This window comes from Urocitellus parryii, chromosome 4 (genome assembly GCF_045843805.1).
Source record: "Urocitellus parryii isolate mUroPar1 chromosome 4, mUroPar1.hap1, whole genome shotgun sequence".
Classification (NCBI taxonomy): domain Eukaryota; kingdom Metazoa; phylum Chordata; class Mammalia; order Rodentia; family Sciuridae; genus Urocitellus; species Urocitellus parryii.
Window position 1 is genome coordinate 143,509,111 of NC_135534.1, and position 19,775 is coordinate 143,528,885.

At 32.6% G+C, this 19,775-nt stretch overlaps 1 protein-coding gene across 1 annotated transcript in view; it reads right to left on the minus strand.

Moving 5' to 3' along the window:
* Window positions 1-614: 614 nt before the first annotated feature.
* The window catches only part of LOC113178149 (zinc-regulated GTPase metalloprotein activator 1B), a 42,201-nt gene continuing 23,040 nt past the window's right edge, over window positions 615-19,775 (minus strand). The window contains exons 9-15 of the mRNA XM_077797832.1: window positions 19,653-19,697; window positions 14,480-14,536; window positions 9,436-9,487; window positions 3,925-3,993; window positions 3,757-3,822; window positions 1,279-1,408; window positions 615-896 (exon numbers count right to left, since the gene is read on the minus strand). Coding sequence (XP_077653958.1) covers window positions 790-896; window positions 1,279-1,408; window positions 3,757-3,822; window positions 3,925-3,993; window positions 9,436-9,487; window positions 14,480-14,536; window positions 19,653-19,697 — 526 coding nt within the window. The 3' untranslated portion in view covers window positions 615-789. The remainder of the gene's footprint in view (window positions 897-1,278; window positions 1,409-3,756; window positions 3,823-3,924; window positions 3,994-9,435; window positions 9,488-14,479; window positions 14,537-19,652; window positions 19,698-19,775) is intronic.

The following is a 19,775-nucleotide window of genomic DNA, read 5'->3' on the forward strand; positions in this document are numbered from 1 at the left end:
ACTTGGCCCTTACTAAGAATTCCCCAGTCATTATATACTTACACACTAAATAAAGATTATTAAACTGTAGTTAGAGCTGATGGTTTGTACCTCATCACTTTTTAGCTCATAATTAGAATTAAAGAAGATGAAAATAATCAAGATGAATTTAATACCAGTAGTAAAATTAGCTTAGAAATTCTAAAATTGGAATCTCCTAAATATATTACAAAATAAATAGCTGAAGTTTCATTACAAGATCAGTAAGGCTTGATTATAAATAAGAGATGACTTAATATCTTTGACTCAAATTTCTTCCAGATTTGAAGTGGTTAGGGACAACAGAGACTTATTTTATTTCATGTAACAGAAACTAAGTGAAAATAATTGTTCAGAAAAAAAATTTGTTAATAATCATATCTCTTGAGTCAGTTGAAGTTTTAAGGGAAAATGAAAATGTTCAAACGCTAAATATTAATATAAATAATAAAGGGTAGGAATTCTACATATATCAACTTCAAATTGTGAAAAATGAATTGTGAAAGAAATTTTTGTGAAACATTTGGCTTTCTCCCATTTAAAAAAAAAACTTCAGAGGTTTTTCTTTTTCTTTTTTAATTTTATTGTGTGAATGTCAAATGTTTTATAGTACTGATTTACTAAATTTTATTAATTCTGTAAAATAAATACTTAAAATACATTGGAATTCATCAAAGAAGTAATGAAAATAGTAGATGATTGAAATGCACCCAGTAGGAACTTATTCTCATTTTTACCATCTGGTCCTTTTGATAAAAAATGCTTCTAGTGTTATGGACATACTTGATCTTCTTTGAACTGTGCTGTCCACTGCTTTTCTGTTTCTGTCACTGTAGCAATAAATAGTTGTTTAAGAATATTCTTATCTAAATTCCTGCCTGCAAATAAAAAAAAATAGCATAATTATATTTTGCTTATTAAAGTAACATAGTTCACCCATCAACTTCAGATTGTTAAATGCTTAATGATTTTCAGAAATCTATAAAAACAACATAGTTAAGGTATTCCTTTTTTGATTTTCTAATTAAGCCTCAGAACCAAATTGGTACTTAAGAGTAATCACTTTTCTAAAATTATTTTAAGAGTAAAAGGCCTAATGAGTATTTGTGAATGTTATTACATGATTAAGACAAATACACTAACCACAAGCTTATTTTAATTAAAATAAAGCACATAATATCCTACTTATAAAGCATGTGATATCCTTTTCAAATCTTTTTTTTAAATTTTGCTTTAGAAATTTTATCCTTTGCCACTTACCAATAAAGACTAATCGATTGGTTCTCTCAGCGTCATCTTCCCAGCTCACTGGAGTCTCTTCCAGGTCATAGAGTTCATGGACACCTTGGACAATCACTTGTTGTGGTTTGTCTTTGATCGACACCAACCCCTGCTTCACAGAGAGTGATCAATCAGCCTCAGCTCAAAGTTAAAAGCCGAAATGATGCATCACTATGAATGGCTTAATTTCTGCCATTTTTTTTCAAAAAATTCATAAATCTGGGGAAATTATTTTACTCCAATTATTGTGCACTGAAAATAGTTTCCTAAAAGATAAATATTCTTTTTTAAGAGAGAGAGAATTTTTTAATATTTATTTTTTAGTTTTTGGTGGACACAACATCTTTTTATTTTATTTTTATGTGGTGCTGAGGATCGAACCCAGCGCCCTGTGCATGCCAGGTGAGCATGCTACGGCTTGAGCCACCTCCCCAGCCCTAATAAATATATTTTTTAAAAGGACTTGTGTACATTGATTTTTTTAAAAAATCCTTTTTTTTTCTAATAATAGAATTAACACATATAGTAGGGTATTCTTTTTTTTTGCATTATTTTTGGTGATACTGTGGATTGAACCCAGGGACACACTACCACTAAACTACATTTTTCAGCCCTTTTTGTTTTTTTATTTGGAGACAGGTTCTCACTAAGTTATCTAAAACATATTTTTTTTCCAGTACTGGGGACTGAACCGAGGGCCTGGTGCATACTAGGCAAGCATGCTAACATTGTGCTACATCGCCAGCCTAAAAAAGTCTTTCAGTGTTATTCATCACAACCTAAAACTGAAACAACAAAATGATAAAATGTAATATATCACATACTATTGATTATTCTGCTTTTAAGCAGAATTAGTGAGAAAATTTGAGAAGTTAAAGGATTTGGGTGATTAATTAAATTATCTGTTCTAGAAATGGTTTACAATAAATGGAGTAGAACTATTATGTTTATCTAAAGTTCACTTTGTATTGATTTACAGAAATGGGAAAGAAATTATCTGATACACTGGCTACTATAGGGATGAAATTAATTTCTCTGAAATGTCTGTGACATATTTTCACATATATGTTTTTTAAATAGGAGACAAACCGCTCACTCGTTCCTACTATACAATTTTTGTGGGGTTTTGGCATACTTGTTTATTTGGAGGATATTTCCTTTCAGGTTTTTTTTTTTTTCCTATGTTCAGTTGTGTGCTCTGCTTTTTAAATTTGAACTTTTGGGATAAGAGACGCCTTGGGAAAAATTATGCAAGCATCAATTTTCTATTATTTATATATAAAGATTGTGATACATCAGCTGTTACTAGAGTTAACATTTTAAACATGGTGATGATTGTACGACTAATTCTTTTTAACAGAAAGACTGTTTTGCTCCAGAATTACTTGGTGTTGTGATAGGAGGAGGACCAAAGGCAGAGCCAAAGGAGGACAACTGCTGAGAAGGTGTCACACATTTTAAGGGCAAAATTGAAATTGAGATAAGATAATGAACTCTACATAGGTCATGGTGCAAACATTAGTGTAAATACCCAAACTTTGCCTTTCTAGATAACCAACCCATGTATAGTACCTAGGGGATAAAAGCAGTTACGGGAAGAAATGTGTTCTGCCGATTGAATCATGGGAAGTTGCTGGTATTAGAGACATAAAGCAGCAGCAAGCAAGATCTGGGTTATTTCCTCTGAGTGGGTGGGATGTGCAAGTAGACCACTTGCACAGTCACTGTGCAGAAAATCCTAGGCAGAGCCTCCGGAAGTTAGTTGTTAACTGGAGAGAGAATCTAGTTATGAACAGTAATAGAAACTTGATGCACACTTGTGAGATGACAAGAGTATACACTGAAATGACTGATGATTTGTTATGCACACACCTTAGAACCACTCCATTGAGAGGAAAAAATACCTTTTGACATATATACCCAAATGTCAAGTGATATGAATGACTTTCCACAGAGAACAAGAATTCATCTAGTCCTTAGTAACTTTGTATAGAGTATGATAAATGTTTAGTGTCTGCTAAATGAATCAAGAAGCATAAGGCTCAGCAGGGGAAGGATTTTCAACAAAATTTCTCTGTTAAATGAAGCTCTCCTAGAAAAATAAACACAGTTTTCTCTAAGTGAACAATCTCTGGTGCCAAGAGGAGGAGAATATGATGGAGTCAAGCTCACTAGCCAAAGAACTGCTCAGAACACCTGGGAGTAGAGAACAGGGACTAACATTTCAAAGCACACAGGTTGTTTTAGCAGCAATACTAAAATGAAGCTGTGCAAATAAATCATGCTTTTTGCAGTGATTTCCAAAGCTCCTTTACAGCAATGGGAAAAAATGAAAGTCTACAAAGATATTTGTACCAAAACCAGTTTTTTTAATTTAAAATCAAATATAGTTTTTATTTAACAGCCAAGAAAACGACTTTGTCCAAAAGTCTACAAGGGTAATATTGCATACTGCACCTTAAGTCGTATGACCTCCATGCAGCGATTGTCCTTGTTTCTTACATTCTTTTCCCACAGGAGATTCTGTATCAAGTGAAATACTTTAATAAGACCAAGCATTGCTAATAATAACAACTATGCAACAAACAGCTGATCAATCATTAATCAGTTAAAAACTGTATTCACCTGAATAAATATATTTAGACTGTCTTCCTTCGAGTTTCCTGGTACCTCAAATGTGATTGTAACAATACTCTGTAAATCAACAGAAATAACAATTTTAGAGTAATATCAAATTTATTTTAAAATATAATCCTTTTTAAGATGAAAAGTAAGGAACATATTGGGAATTTTATGTTGCCTTATAAATATGTTAATTATATTTTTCTTACTATAAGTGCTGAATTTTGGAATTAGCAACTCCTTTTATATTCTGCAGAGTTCATCAATAGTTTAGTATTTACACAAAAACCTCTCATGAAAGGACAGTCATTATTTAATTCCTGCTCTTTAGGACTCTCATGAAAGAAGGAATGTTAATATACATTGTGGACCAAGTCCGAGCCAGGCTCTTTTGCCTGTGTCACCTTGTTTCCTCTTTCCATTTACTCTTCACAGTGATACTGGTGAGTTAAAGATAAATAGTTTCCTTTTCATAAATTGGGTAAGATGAAGCTCAGAAAAATAAACTATCCAGAGCCAAGGTACTACTGCTCAAAAGTGAAAGTGTGACACTGATCTCATGGGAAAATAAGTACAAAGGAAAAGTTCATTTTCTCTCTAACTGAATAAGCAAGGGCTAAGTGGAAAAGATCGTAGAGATGAAAATGACATTTTTGGCTTAGAATGTTGATAACATTATGTACAGAATATAGACCCTGAGATGTATATTTCCTCCTGATCTTGACAAATCTGTCTACAGAACCAGAAGTTTAAGATTTCCTCTAACAGATAACAAAATTCAAACTCCTTTTTGCCAATATAACCCAAAATTTCAAATTTAGTGACAAAAAATTGCATAAAGGCTAAGCATAATGATAAAAATATAAACTTCACCTTGCATAATAAGATATTCAAGCCAACCTCAAATAGCTTAAAACAGGCATTAAGAACATACAAAGGCATAGCTTTGCATAACTTCCTAGAACTGTTTATCTGGCCCAGCATTTTTACTCATTATCAGAAAATCATCTAGGAATAGTAGAAAACATGAAAATATCAAAAACTGTTTTTTAATCCAAACTTAGTGAACACTTAAAGTATTAAAGACTAATTTAAGCACAAAGACAGGGACATCTAGTTTCCACTCTTGTCAGTAATAGAAAAGTAGAATGTGCTTTCTTGCTTAAACAGGAGGCATACAAGTCAACTTTTTAAGAAAAAAGTTTCAAGTTGGACTTTAAAACATGAAACAATTAAAAAAGACTTAGAGGAGTCCACAGTAATCCACAGGAAGTACATTCCAAGACCACTGGTATACATGCCTGAAACCGCAGATAGTACTGGGCCACAAATTTAATGCCCTTTCTATCTTAAAAAAGCACTTGTCATGTACTATGGTTATAACTTTTGTAGTATAAGGTGTGACAGTAAAACTGGCACAAATTTCTTTTTCCCTCTTCATTATTTCACTCACAGATTCATTCTTAGCACAGATCTTAGCAACTTCATCATATAATTTTTTTTCTTTCCTTATGATAACTTTCACCTTATTGCTAAATGGAAGCACCTTACAGCTTCTCTTTGTCAATCCAAATCATCAACATCACTACTCTTGTGCTCTGGGGCCATTATTAGGTTAAATAAGCACTATGATACTGTGACAGCTCATCTGACAACTAAGATATTAAGAAGTGACTAATCAGCACTCAACAGAGTGGATATGCTGGACAATGGGATGATTCACATCCCAAGCAGGCCGTAGCTGGATGGTGACAGATTTCATGCAATTTCATTTAATTGCATACAATTTAAAGTTGCTGAACTGTTTATTTCTGGAATTTTCCATTAAATATTTTTGGACTGCAACTAAACATAGGTAACTGAAACTATGGAAAACAAAACAATGGATTATGATGGGGGGGAGTCTACTATACTTGTCAGATAACTAAAAGGTAGTAACAAATGTCAATCAAAAGGTAGTAACAAATGTCAATCAATAAGTGAATATAGAAAATGTGGTATCTACATACAATGGAATATTATTTGGCATCAAAAAAGAAAACAATTGTCATATGCAACAATATGGATGAATCTTGCAAATATTATGCTAAGTAAACTAAGCATGATTCTACTTTTATCAAGTGTCTAAAACAGTCCAAACCCATAGAAATTAGAAAATATAATAGTGGTTACCAGGTAATGAGAAGGCATGGAAATGAGGAGCTGCTATTCAATGAGTTACAGTCATATAAAATGAATAAGTTCTAGAGGTATGCTGTATAATAGTGTACATACAGGTAATTACACTGTATAATATACTTGAAATTTTGTTAAATAAGTAGATCTCAGGCAAAGTGTTTTTTTAAGCAAAGTAATAAAAATACTTTAAAAAAATCTTAATAAATAGACTATGTTTTTAAACTATTGGTTTTCTATATAATTTAAAGTAATACTATTACACTTAAGCAAAATGACATTTTCTTTCCTCATTTAAAGAAATCACTACAAATACTTATATTTCCATATCAAAATATGAGCAAGCCAAAATATATTGCAAAAGATGGCCAAATGAAGCACAATTTGTCAGTTTCAAAAGATAGTAATTAAGTCTTCAAAGTTTTATGATGTATTTTATTCAAGTTGGATAACTCAGCTTTTAATATTGAGATTGTCTCAATTTAGGATTCAATACAGTCTTAACTTATTATTAAAGATTTTATGATGATATTTTTCTTTTATAGGTTAGAGATATGACTAATAGGGGGTACAATTAACTCCAGTGTGAAACAAAAAAGATTTTTAAAATTAAGATGATACATAGTGGTGCTCAAGGAGGGCAATCTATATTTTAGAACTATGGTTTTCTAAATCAGTAGACTCTTCTCATATTAGAAAATTCTTAGCAAGACGAAAACCATAAATTCCCAGTGCTATCTGATGAGAGTCAAAACTCAGAATTCATAATTGCCTCTAATAATAAACTAAACATAAATTGTCACTTGGGGTTTCTAGCCTACCTTCCTACCCTTCACTCCCTAGGTCCTCCTTATGTGAGCAAATAAGGAAATCATGAGGGGGAAAACAGAGAACTACATTAAATATTACTCAGGGATAAAACTTCAATAACCCATGCGTAGGTTATCCTACGTATTCCAACTTCAGACTTTTTTTAGTTTATTTTTATTTTGAATCTAAAATTAATCTCTTTTTCCTATGTCTGGAGACATGAAAGCAGGTAAGTGAGGTAATAATTCAGAAAACTAAAACCTACAAAAGGAAATGACTCAAAAATAAGATTTAAGAATAACTTATGTTTGCTCATTTCATCTTTCTTTTTTTTTTAATCCACCAGGGTATTTCTCAGTTTTTTACTCTTTTGCAAACAATCCACAGTATGTAATAAACTTATTCATGTTTTCTTCATCTGGAAAACAATCCACTGATGTGCTTAAACTCAACATCTACATTTCCACACTCCAGCTGCTGTCCCTTTTTGCCTGGGTATGACATTATACTATGATGTTCTGCCACTCTTCATCAAACCTCATACACACACAAAAAAATATCCAGGTTTATCCATTTCTTTAAGCTTTCATTATGAAGGCTTCCATGGCATGTAAATTTAATTAAATGATGGGTTTTCTTTTGTTAATCCGTCTTCTGTTATTATTAGGACCTCAGCCGTGAACTTAGTGATGGATAAAGAAGAGAGAGATTTCTTTCTCTATACCTCAGATCCACTAACAAAATGACACTGTTCATATCTTCAAATCACATAGCCCTTTTTCTGCAATATTATATTTTGCCCTATGTTTACATACTTAAAGGAGGAAATAGCTTCAGATTCTTCTGTAGAGTTTTTATAAAAATAGCTGGGCAAGTGGCACATGCCTATAACCCTAGCTACTTGGGAGGCTGAGAATGGAGGACTACAACAAACTTGAGGCCAGCCTGTGCAGCTGTCATAAAATAAAACAAAAGGGCTAGAGATGAAGCTCAGTAGTAGAGCACCCTGGGCTCAATCCCCATTACCACAGAATAATAAAAGAGAGCTTTTATAAAAAACAGACATGCCCTATTTACTGGTGAAATGACATAATGTCTGGAATTTGCTTTAATACACTCCAGCAGGGGGATGAGTACATACAGGTTCGCTATGTATTTCTGCTTCTATGTTATGTCTGAAAACAACCATATATACTTTTTAAATTCCATATATACTTTTTAAAATTCCAATAAAAAATACTGGGAGGATAGATGAAATAAAATTGGCAATATACTAATAGTATTTAAATTGGATGATGCATACATGGGGTCCATTTTACTATTATTTCTACTTTTGTGTACCAAATAGAAAATGTTTGTAATAAAATGTTTAAAATACATATTAATATGCATATCTAAGTCCTATTCCTAAAAATTTGAGGAGCAGAAACTATTAAGTATGTTTAAATTTTTTTAAAGGCTCTATAAGTGATTTCGAATACCTACATTTGAGAATCACTGATTCTCATTCTTTTAACAAATAATTCACTGAGTACCTCCTTCACACCAACTCCTGTGCTAAGCAATGAAGAATTTATATTTAATTAATTTATATAAACTATTTCAACCTACACTACAAGGCAGGATAAATGCCAGCATGGGGTACCATCAAGATACTATGGGTGTAGATATTAGCCATTATAAAGGTTCATGTAAGTAAGTACTTTCTTCATTTTTAAATTCCTTATGATTTCTAGTATAATGTCCTTCATTCACAAGCTCAAGAAGAATGTGTTTCAAGTTCATCTTTATGATTGTTATCATAAAAAGTCAATATTTCCCAAAAATGTCACTAGCAAGGACTTGTACTTCTTTTAGTCATTCATTTTAAAGTTGTTTCTCCTAGGAATAACTTAAGATAAACAACACAAAGAAAGGTGCCACAAGCATGATGGTATAGCTCCACATAAACATAGCAAAAATACAGACAAATGAACTAGAGGCTGCTATTAACGTGGCCCTACGGAAACTGAAAATGACTCAACTGAGTAATCACTGCCAGACAGCCTTTGGGTAGGTGTGGGTATGGGTGTTAAATGGAATGAGGAATTATTCTAAAGCTCTACCATCTATGATCTGCTTAAAAAAAACATGAATACAGTGAAAATATATATGTAAGGTTTGTTTATAGCATCTTAAATATCCACATCAAGGATTAGAATTTTAGATCATGAAAAATACAGAGTTCAAATTTAAAGGTGAAAATCAAAGTCGACTTTGTTTAAATAAGTCTTGCTTATACAAGATTTTTACTTAATCAGTTATTTCAAAATAGTTAAAAACAGACTGTAGATAAAGCCCTCAGGATGCTTTAAAGGAGAAATTTCCATCATAAGAACTGAGCAAAACATACTGTGACAAAAGAGAAGCCAGAAAGTAGGATGTCCTAAGATTCTAAACAACAATGGTTTGATGAATTCCTGTTAATGTGTTAAAAAAATTTTAAACATGACCAACTAAGTGAAAGAGACACTTAAGATGTTTTTTTACCTGATCAAGGTGAGATTGTGTGGTTGACACATGTTGAAGTTTTTTCTGCAAACTAAGAATAAGTGATTGTAAGTTCAGAGATCAATATGTTTCTGATTTGACCTTATACATTACTCAGAGAAACAAAGCCAAATAAGGAAGAGATTTACCATAATTGAATCTATTCCACAGTTTCAATTTTGCATATTATTCACTTATTTTAGTAGATATAAGTGAAAAAAGTTGTTTGTTTTCCCGTGGTGCTGGGGGATGGAACCCAGGGCATCCCACAACAAGGTAGGCAAGCACTCTACCCCTGAGCCAGAATAGATAGTCTTTAATAATTACCTTATATGTACATATATTCACACACATAAACAAACACATAATAAAGACTGATTTTTCAGCAACACTCTTTTAGGTGTTAAATATGTCAGTACATTTCTTAATACGTCCTATTTGAGCTTAGGCAAATATAAATAACAGTTTTATACTGTTCAAAGTTCCTTAATTTTCCCTATGCTTTGTTATCTGAAAACAATGCTGATAGCTAAAGAAAGAAAGGTAAATTTTTCCTTATCAAAATTTTCCCATAGGAACAACTTAAGATAAACAACATATACATATACAAATACATATCAATTTATTTAAAAACAAGAAGTATCCATAAATATAAACCTATACACAGTTACTGGTCAAGAGAAAACAAGATCAGAATCTTAACAATGCATTGTCCCAATATGAAGAGTCAGAAGATCAATATGGCATAACAAATTACAACCATAACAACTGTAGCATACATTTAGAGACTGATGGGGACAAGATGGAGGAGGGACTTAAAACCTTGCAGATGTTTTGCCTCCAAGAACAGCAAGTTTAGGAAAGAGAAAGAGCCTATAGGAGCTACTGGAGGGAATAAGTCTCATGGGGGGGTCTCACTAGGAAAAGTGTCAAATTAAATCCTTCCCAGCCGGTTGTTCAGGAAAGGATTCTCCTGGTTAGCAGCTAAACACAAAGAAAAGTTCTACAATGTCCTTACCTCTAATGGTGGGATCACATTAAATAGTTACTTCTTTAAGTGTCCCTAAAGCACTATAATTCTCTTATAAGTGTAGAATGAGGTTAGAAAACCATTGAAAACTCATGTTTTTCATACATCCAATATTTAATGTTTTTGGACAATGCATACAATTTCATATGCAAGCAAAACATCAAAAATTTAACAATGAACATGTTTCAGTTTCTAGTAAGTCTCAGAATTTTGGATCCTTAATTTGTTCTCTATAATAAAAACAAAGGATAATGTGCTCTGGTCTATTGGATAAGTGAGTTACCAAAAATTCATGAAATTCGTGAATCAGAATCCCCATTTTGCATGTTTACTAATAATCTTGTAACAATTTCAGACTCTATACTAATAAAAGTGTATAAATTTAAAAGTTTGGTGTTCTATATGTAAACCATTTTGTTCTGTAAAAAACAGTTAATTTAGTTCTTTTCATAGTTAGATGGAATAAACAAATTTTCTATTCCTTTCTTTTTTTATTTTTGGTGGTGCTGGGGATAGAACCCAGGGCCCTGTGCATGCAAGGCAAGCACTAAACCAACTGAGCTATATCCCCAGTCCCACAACTTTTCTATTTCTCTAGGTAAAAATACAGATTAATATCAACAACTAAATGCTTTAAAGAAAATACCTCTAAGTACAGCAAATTATAGCAAGACATGAGTAGAAATGAAAAATTAAAAAATGTTAGCTCAAATAGCAAAACAGGAAATAATTTCACATTATAGTCCTTTTCTTAGGAACAAACTACTAAGGAATAAAATACATAAAAGAAAAAACAGTAATTTCAACCAAGAAGTATTTTAGTGTTTGATATTAAATGACAATTTGCAAGCTCTTAGGCTCAACAAAGAAAAATTAGTTTAAGAAAGGCAAACTTAAGCCAGCATGGTAGTGCATGCCTCTAATCTCAGTGACTCAGAAGGCTCAGCAGGATTGATTGTGGGTTCAAGGACAACCTCAGCATTTTATTGATACCCTCCACGATCTAGTAAACCACTATCTTAAAAAACAAAAAAATAAAATGGAATGAGTATATAGCTGATTGATAAAGGTACACTTAGGTTCAATACCTAGTATTTAGAAAAAAAAAAAAGGAAAAAATGAGGCAAACTTAAAACAATATTCTTTCATTTCCCCAAATAAAAACACTTCTAAATATTACAAGATCTGTAACCAGGGCTGGGGATGTGGCTCAAGTGGTAATGCGCTTGCCTGGCATGCGCGGGGCGGTGGGTTCGATCCTCAGCACCACATAAAAAAATAAATAAATAAGTAAAAATAAAGATGTTGTGTCCACCGAACTCTGAAAAATAAATATTAAAAATTCTCTCTCTCTCCTCTCTCTCTCTTAAAAAAAAAAAAAATCTGTAACCACCAAAACAGCCCATGGCCTCAAATAAAATAATACAGTTCTAAGCCAGATGTGAAGGGTAAGAAAAAAGGAACATGGCCCACTGCTGAAATGTCATTAAATATTCATGTGTAATGTACAGTAGTTCTGGAATAAAAAGAAGAAAAGTAATGGACCTGAAAAATAAAAACCTAGGATGGGTTACGCTTCTGTCCATTTCAGAAATGGGTAGCAAAAGACAAAATTATCTAATTAGGAGACAGCCTCAGCCAGTCATCTCCCTAGTAAAGCCAGTACTAAGAAAACACCATTTTGTAATGACTAAAACTAAATTTAGCTTAGGGCCATAATCATTTAATGGGGGGAGGGTGGGTTTTATTTCTAAAGTAGAAACACAAAGGCTTTGTATGGAAAAAAAATCAGTAAATTCTGAATGATTATATACTCAATCATTATTGAACAAAAAAGATACTAAGTACCTGATGACTGACATCAGAGAAAATGGCTCACAGCACTAAAGAAACATGTTAGAACTTTGTACAGGAGTGTCTTGAAAGGACATAATTATATGTCCTATAAAACAACAAGTAAGGTGCCAGATGTGCTGGCCACGGCTATAATCCCAGTGACTTGGGAAGCTAAGGTGTGAGGATAACAAGTTCGGGGCTAACCTTGGCAATTTAGCAATTGCTCATATGTAATTTAAATACACCAAACTTTCCTACCTTTCTACTAACTGGAACCAAAAAGCAGATGTGGATTTCGTCTAGGTACCTGGAAATGTCCGTACTTTAACCTGTTATTCAGTTACTCTTAAAAATCCAACATTAAAGGATATAGATGAAATAAATAGCTCTCAAATGATAAGCTGACATCTACAATAACTAGTTCTAGTCTTGACTTCTAGAGTGACAAGTTCATCTCTTTGACTTTCAGTTTTCAAACTGAGGAAGAGATAAATGCCCTGCCTGTCTCACACTTCCAGGTGCCAAAACTACTATATTTTTTTTAACCACACTAAATGTGAATCTAAATTCTCTAATGCATAAGGGTAAAGAGATCCAATAAAATATTATCATGCTCTATTATCCAACTGCTTTACATGCTACTTTCAAAATATGAGTAAGACAGGGTGAAAAAAAAACAGTTGAAAATAAAACTGGTTTTAAAACCATGGGTGTTAAAATTACATATACATGAATTGGAATTTGAGTCACAACTAGAGAACTATGCACCACACCTAACTGTAAGCAAAACTGCCTCATTAATTCAAAATACCTAAAGAGCTGTACATTTTTGTGATCTTTTATATGACATATACAGGGATTTAAAAAGATATTGGGTCTGCGGATGTGGCTCAAGTGGTAGCGTGCTCGCATGGTATGCGTGTGGCCTGGGTTCGATCCTCAGCACCACATACAAATAAAAAGATGTTGTGTCCACTGAAAACTAAAAAATAAATATTAAAATTCTCTCTCTCTTAAAAAAAAGATATTCATTGCAAGCATTATTCATGAAGCTAAGATGTGAAAACAATCTAAATGCTCACCAAGGATGAATGGATAAGGTAAATGTGGTACATACATTAAATGAGATATTATTCAGGCTTAAAAATTAAGAAGAAAATATTGCCATTTGTGACAACGTGGATTAACCTTGAGGACATTATGCTAAATGAAATAAATTAGACAATGAAAGACAAATACTGCATGATTCCACTTACAACAGGTAGGTAAAACAGTAATATCCATAGAAACAGAGTTTAGAATAGTGATTGCCAGGGTGTAGAGGGAGAGGGCCTCACACATGCTAGGCAAGCGCTCTACCACTGAGCTACACCTCCAGACCAGGTGCTGTTATTAATGAGTATAAAGTTTCAGTAAGTTCTAGAGATCTGCCTACAATACAATACTGTATTGTATACTTAAAAATTTGCTAGAAGGGTAGACCTCATGCTGTATCTTCTTACCACAATTTAAAAAATACTAATGTTCAAAAACAAACAATTTTTCTTCCCTCCCTTATCAGAAAGATTTCTCCCATAAAGCTCACCCATCACTAAAGGAAAGGGAAATGTTTGTATGAACACCCAAGCTAAAATTTTCTGTGTATATCATGTATTTTCCCAAAGAAAGAACATTATGAAAAGAACAGTGGTTGGCATAGAAATATTAACAATGAATCTCTAAGGTTCACCATCATTTACACTTTAATTTCACAGGAAAATGCATTGTGATTTCCAAACAACCAATTAACAACACTTTCAAGGACATAATTCATTAACAATGATCATATAGTGCTGGATATGGTGGCACATGTCTATAAATCCAGCAACATGGGAGGCTGAGGCAGGAGGATCATAAGTTGGAGGGAAGACTGGGCAACTTGGCAACTGAGCCTCAAAATTAAATTTTTAAAAAATGGTTGGGAGAAAATTTAGTGGTGGTACACTTGCTTAGCATGTGTGAGGGACTGTATTCAATCCCCAAAAAAGCAAATACACACTCATATACCCACACCCTTACACAGAATGATCTTGTATGCCAAAGGAATGACAGAAAGTTTAAATCAATATAAATAATCCCTATAACTGTAGAATAAATGGAAATTACATTTTAAAAATGACCAAATTATTGAAAACATACCTTATTCCAGAGAGACTATCAAAGGCATGAAGATCTAATACATTAGAGAGATCAACTCTAAAAGGAAAAAAATCCACATGAATAATTGAAAATTCTGTGAAATATATCAATTAACCAAGAAAAATATCTCTGAGACTCTTATCAAAATATATAAGCATAAGGATTAACCAGTATATCATAAGGAAATGCATATAAATGACAGACAAGTTATAAAAAAGCTTCCTGTATAAAAAATACTTCCTATGTAACATTCATAAAAGTGGGTGAATGAGCAGATCAAGGCAGAAAATTACTTGGTTATTGCTTCAACAAACTATAGCAGTTTTTTGTTGTTGTTGACTCTCAACAGTCTTTCCAATCTTGAAATATAATTTATGAGTTTTTCAAATACTACACTTTCACAGCAGAAAAAGAAAAACAACTGAAGAACTGAAACTTTTCCAAGTAGCTTATTATTCCAAAGATAAATGATAAATGGATGCATAGATACATTACAAATACCCTTGAAATTTCTGTATTTATTTTACTTCTCCTCCCAAGATAAAAGAGGTAATATAAAAACATTAGGAGTCAGGAGCTAGGGACACAGCAAAGTGATAAAGAATGTGCTTAGCATGCACAAGACCTAGGTTGATCCTCAGAATCAAAAAGAAAAATTTTAAAAAGAACCAATCAGCCAATGTATAAATATTAATTCACTCTAGGATTCCATTTACATGTGGGTTTGATTTCATTCATTTGGAATGGGTTTGCAGATAGAATGAAGCTTCCTGTTAGTGCTCTATCTCAATGGACATTATTTCTCTTGGAATTATTTAGTGATAATTAAACCTTATTAGGAATGCAGAAATTTAAATTAGATGAGAATAACATCACAATTAGTATTAGGTTCAGCTTAAAAACACAAAAGTAAATTTATAAAGATGGGTGGTTGATTTCCAATTTTAACATAAGCCCCCAAAAGAGCAGAGATCAGTAACTTCTTCATAATCAAAGTTAAAATGAAGGAAATGTCTAATGAAAATGACAAAAACACAAATTTCAAAATCAGACTCCAGGAGCTTTTTTTTTTTTTTTTTTTTTTTTTTTAAGAAAGAGAGAATTTTAATATTTATTTTTTAGTTTTTGGCAGACACAACATCTTTGTTTGTATGTGGTGCTGAGGATTGAACCCGGGCGGCACGCATGCTAGGTGAGCGCGCTACCGCTTGAGCCACATCCTGAGCCCCTCCAGGAGCTTTTCAAATGCTTACTAAATTTTTTCACAAGGAGAACAATAGTTTATTTGTCAGATTCATACTTTTTAAAATGTACAACCATAAAAGATAAAATATCTACTTTAATTTAGAACTGACCAGCTGTGCCTGCTTTGGTCCCTCTCAGAAGTCTGCACACTGTTAACTACAAACACTTTCTCTTGGTATAGAGAAACAAATCCCTATCTTATTAAAAGAATACTCCAAAGTTTTATGTTAACAGACTATAAAAACATTTTGAATTCTGGACATTCTGGATGTGCTGAATTAGAAAAATAATCAAATAAAGTAGTAATGTCCCATGAAGAAATTTTTGAATATCATTTTACACTGAGACCAAAGTCTGAAGATTAAACATATTTCCCTCTTCACCTTCACAGTCAGTGAATATTTATACTGACAGGTAAAAAATGAATTGACTCCTCCCACCAAGTTAATTATCTTCACCTTAGAAAACAGCTTCAAGTTCAATAAAGTTGGCACATGCAATTTTATGAATATCTAGTTGTTCTAAAAAATTACCTTCTAAATACACACTGTTCCTGTGACAATGTCTTTGAGAATGTTATTTAGAGATAATTTTGTTTTATATCCAGATTTTTTGATATTTCCAAAACAGACAGGATCAATAATAGGTATGTATATGCAACAAATAATACTCTGTAGTGAAAAATAAAATATCAAAGACTCTCACCAAATTCTTAATGGAGAGTAAAAGAGAAAATAAAATGGAAGCTTCACTCATTCAAGGCATATGACTAGAAAACTAATATCCATGGCATTGGATGCATTTATTTTCCTCCTTTGGAGATATAAACATCAGATCTTTTCCAAACCTTTTTAATAGAAAAATAAAAATAAAAAAAGACAATTACCGTCATTTAAAAACTAAATGGAGGAATAAAGCAAATAAAAAGAGGGGAGAAAAATTTCAAAAGCTCACTTTTCTCCTAATTTTTTTTTCTTTTTTTTGTGGTGCTGGGGATTGAACCCAGGGCCTTGCGCATGCAAGGCAAACACTCTACCAACTGAGGTGTAGCCCCAGCCCTCTCCTAATTTCTATAAGTACTGATTAAAGCTGCTACTTTAGGAATATTATTTAAGAGTCATCTTTTCAAACTCTAATGAGTCTCACCAACAGGGTATGACAGCTAATTCCAGATTTATGTGATGCAGATATTGTTCAAAAGTTCAGTCCTGACTCTAGCATTAAATTTCCAAATGCTTTCCCAGTGGTACCTCAAACTCAAAACCATTTATTAAATAGAATGAACTGACTTTTCCAAACCTACTTCCACCACTACCCCATCCAAGTTAATATATTTCCTATACTTTAGAGAATAGCTCCACATTGAATTCACCTCCCAAGAGTCATACTGCTTTTAGAATCCTTTACTGACTCCTTGTTGCCTACAGAAGAAAATCCAAACTGTATATCATGCATTAAAGACTCTTTGTGGTAAGTTCTCCATCTCTTCAGTCATATACTTTTGCTTTCTGCTATATAATACCATGTGTTCTAATCTTTCTAAAATATCCGCAGGTCCCTGGAATACAAAATCATCCATAAAAAAAAAAATACAAATTATAATTAATATGGATTAATATACCCAAATTATAGACCTATAAACATTTTTAAAAATCCATTTTAAAAAAATCTTCCCTATGCTTGGAAAGTCTAGACCATCTGTAAAACTCTCATTAGTATTTTTCTATTTCTTCATCAGTAACAGTTGAGCAGTGATTCCTCTAATTTCCTTTTCTAATAGGACCTATGCTTTGAATATTCCTCTTGTGATATATTAATCTTGCCTAACATGTTACTCTTTGCTAGTTTGCTTCTCTTTTCCCCAAATCACTCATCTTGGGCAATTTTTGTCTTATCCATTGCTTAAATCCTTAACCTGCCAGGAAATGCCTAACAGCCAGTAGAATTTCCAATAATTTGCTGAATTGATTCACTTATTATTGAACAAGTGGGTTCTGGTTTTCCTTTGTTCTGTTTGTAAATCTCTAAAGTTAACTCTGGAAAAGACAAGAATGGCACATCATCTAACGGTCCCCTTCCCCTCAGTCTCTCCCTCCCTGCCCCCCGCTTTCTTTGTCTCTCTGTTCCATCCCCTAAACCTAATGGCACATCTTCTAACAGTCTACTTTATTCATTTATTTACTTAGTCTTTTTGGTCCCCTAAAACTTTGTTTGCCTCTAAACCAACTTAAGCCAATAAGATAATGCTACACACTTAATTCCTTAAATATTCAAGGTGAAACTTTTTGTACACATGCTAATAGCAGTTTTACTTCTGTCCCTGTTTGTCAAACTCAACACAATAAAGGAATTAAAATTTAAAAATTAAATGAAACAAAACTTCATAAGGAATTCTGGGAAATTTTTAATATAGACCCATGACCCAATATAAAGAATTCTATTATGGATGCCTTATCTTCACTGAAAAGGATTCTAACCCAACCCTCATAGTACTATTTTAGAAGGTCCCTAAATTCTCAGATGCACTGGCCAACACCAGATACTGAATAAACAGAAGAAAAAACATTTTATGCACTTGTTCATTCACCCATTCAAAGTAACAATTAATTACTATATGTTTACCATTCCATAATATAGCAAATGTTAGAAACAGTAAACAAAATCATCACACAATAAACTAATTAAGAGAAACCTTTATTCATGGAACTTTCCAAACAGAAGAAAATTTAAGATGCTTATAAATATGAACTGAATACATGCTATTACAAAACTACAGCTATTTATGGATATGATTTTTAAACGTTCATTTAAGCATTATGTAGTTGTCTGCATGTCATTTCATGAAGGAAAGAAAAATTAAGGAGAAAAGAAATATAGAGTGTAACAGAAATGATTCACAGTATGAGTTACATAATCATAGTTTCTACAATGGAATTTGAACCGCAGGAAGCACATTTGGTGTATGCTTGTAGAAGACTTACACTATGGGCATTCTTCTACTACCTCTGTCAGCAAATGAATGGCTTCTGAGAATACATTCCAAATTAATGCCCCAGCTGTTCCCATACTTATAAACAGCTGCTGCTGTGACTGCCTAACACTTATGGTAGTCTGTCAGCACTTCTAATCTCTGCCATTGCAGACAAGCCACTCAGCAAAGGCCTCTACTGCACTTCCAAGGGAACTATTCCTCAACTAAGAACAGGGTGGTACTTGAGTTGCCAGCTGTGAGCCTCAGAGCTGCTGGCCCCGAGTTGCATGTCTCCCAACTGCTAATCATTCTCTCCAAAAAGTTAGCTTAATAAAATACCCTTGTATAGAAATTTTCTGAAATCATGATAGTATTTACTAGAAAATTAGTTCAATCTACAAAAATACATTCCATGGATGTTTTAAAAGCATATCTATTTTATAAAGAAATGCACCTCTGCATGAATAGAACAAAAAGAGAAGAATCTGAAGAAAATGGAAATAAAAATTTAATGAAGGACTATATCAGTAACCTAAAGGTAAAGATTCTACATGACACTTATTTTTGCAATTATGAAACACCAATGTGGTTTCAAAAATATTAAAAGGCCATTTTAAATACATCAAATTAAGAGTCCTTGGTATACTTTTTCAGATTTCTGTACTGAATTACTTTCTTGAGTGGTTGAAAGTATTATGTAGTCTTCCTTATTAAACAAAAGCAGTTACATAGTGTTATCCTACTTCTGTGATCTTAGTTATAAGAGGCAAAAGTATTAACTAAATATGCCAATTAATTAATAAAGAGCATTCAATAAAAACATTTTGGGGTTCCATTTTTTTAAAGTACACCTATATTTCTTGTATTAAAATCAAGTGAATATATACATATTACTTAATATTTACTATTAATAACTAAAGAAAGTATTTGTTGTTAGTAATAGTTTTTCAAAAGTACCTTGATCTTTGAGTTTCTAAAATTTTTCCCAGTCCATTTATTGATCTGAAATAAATAAAAAGCAAAAAAAGTAAATGTTCACACTGTTGTTTTCAAAGCACACAAATCACATTATTTCTAAAA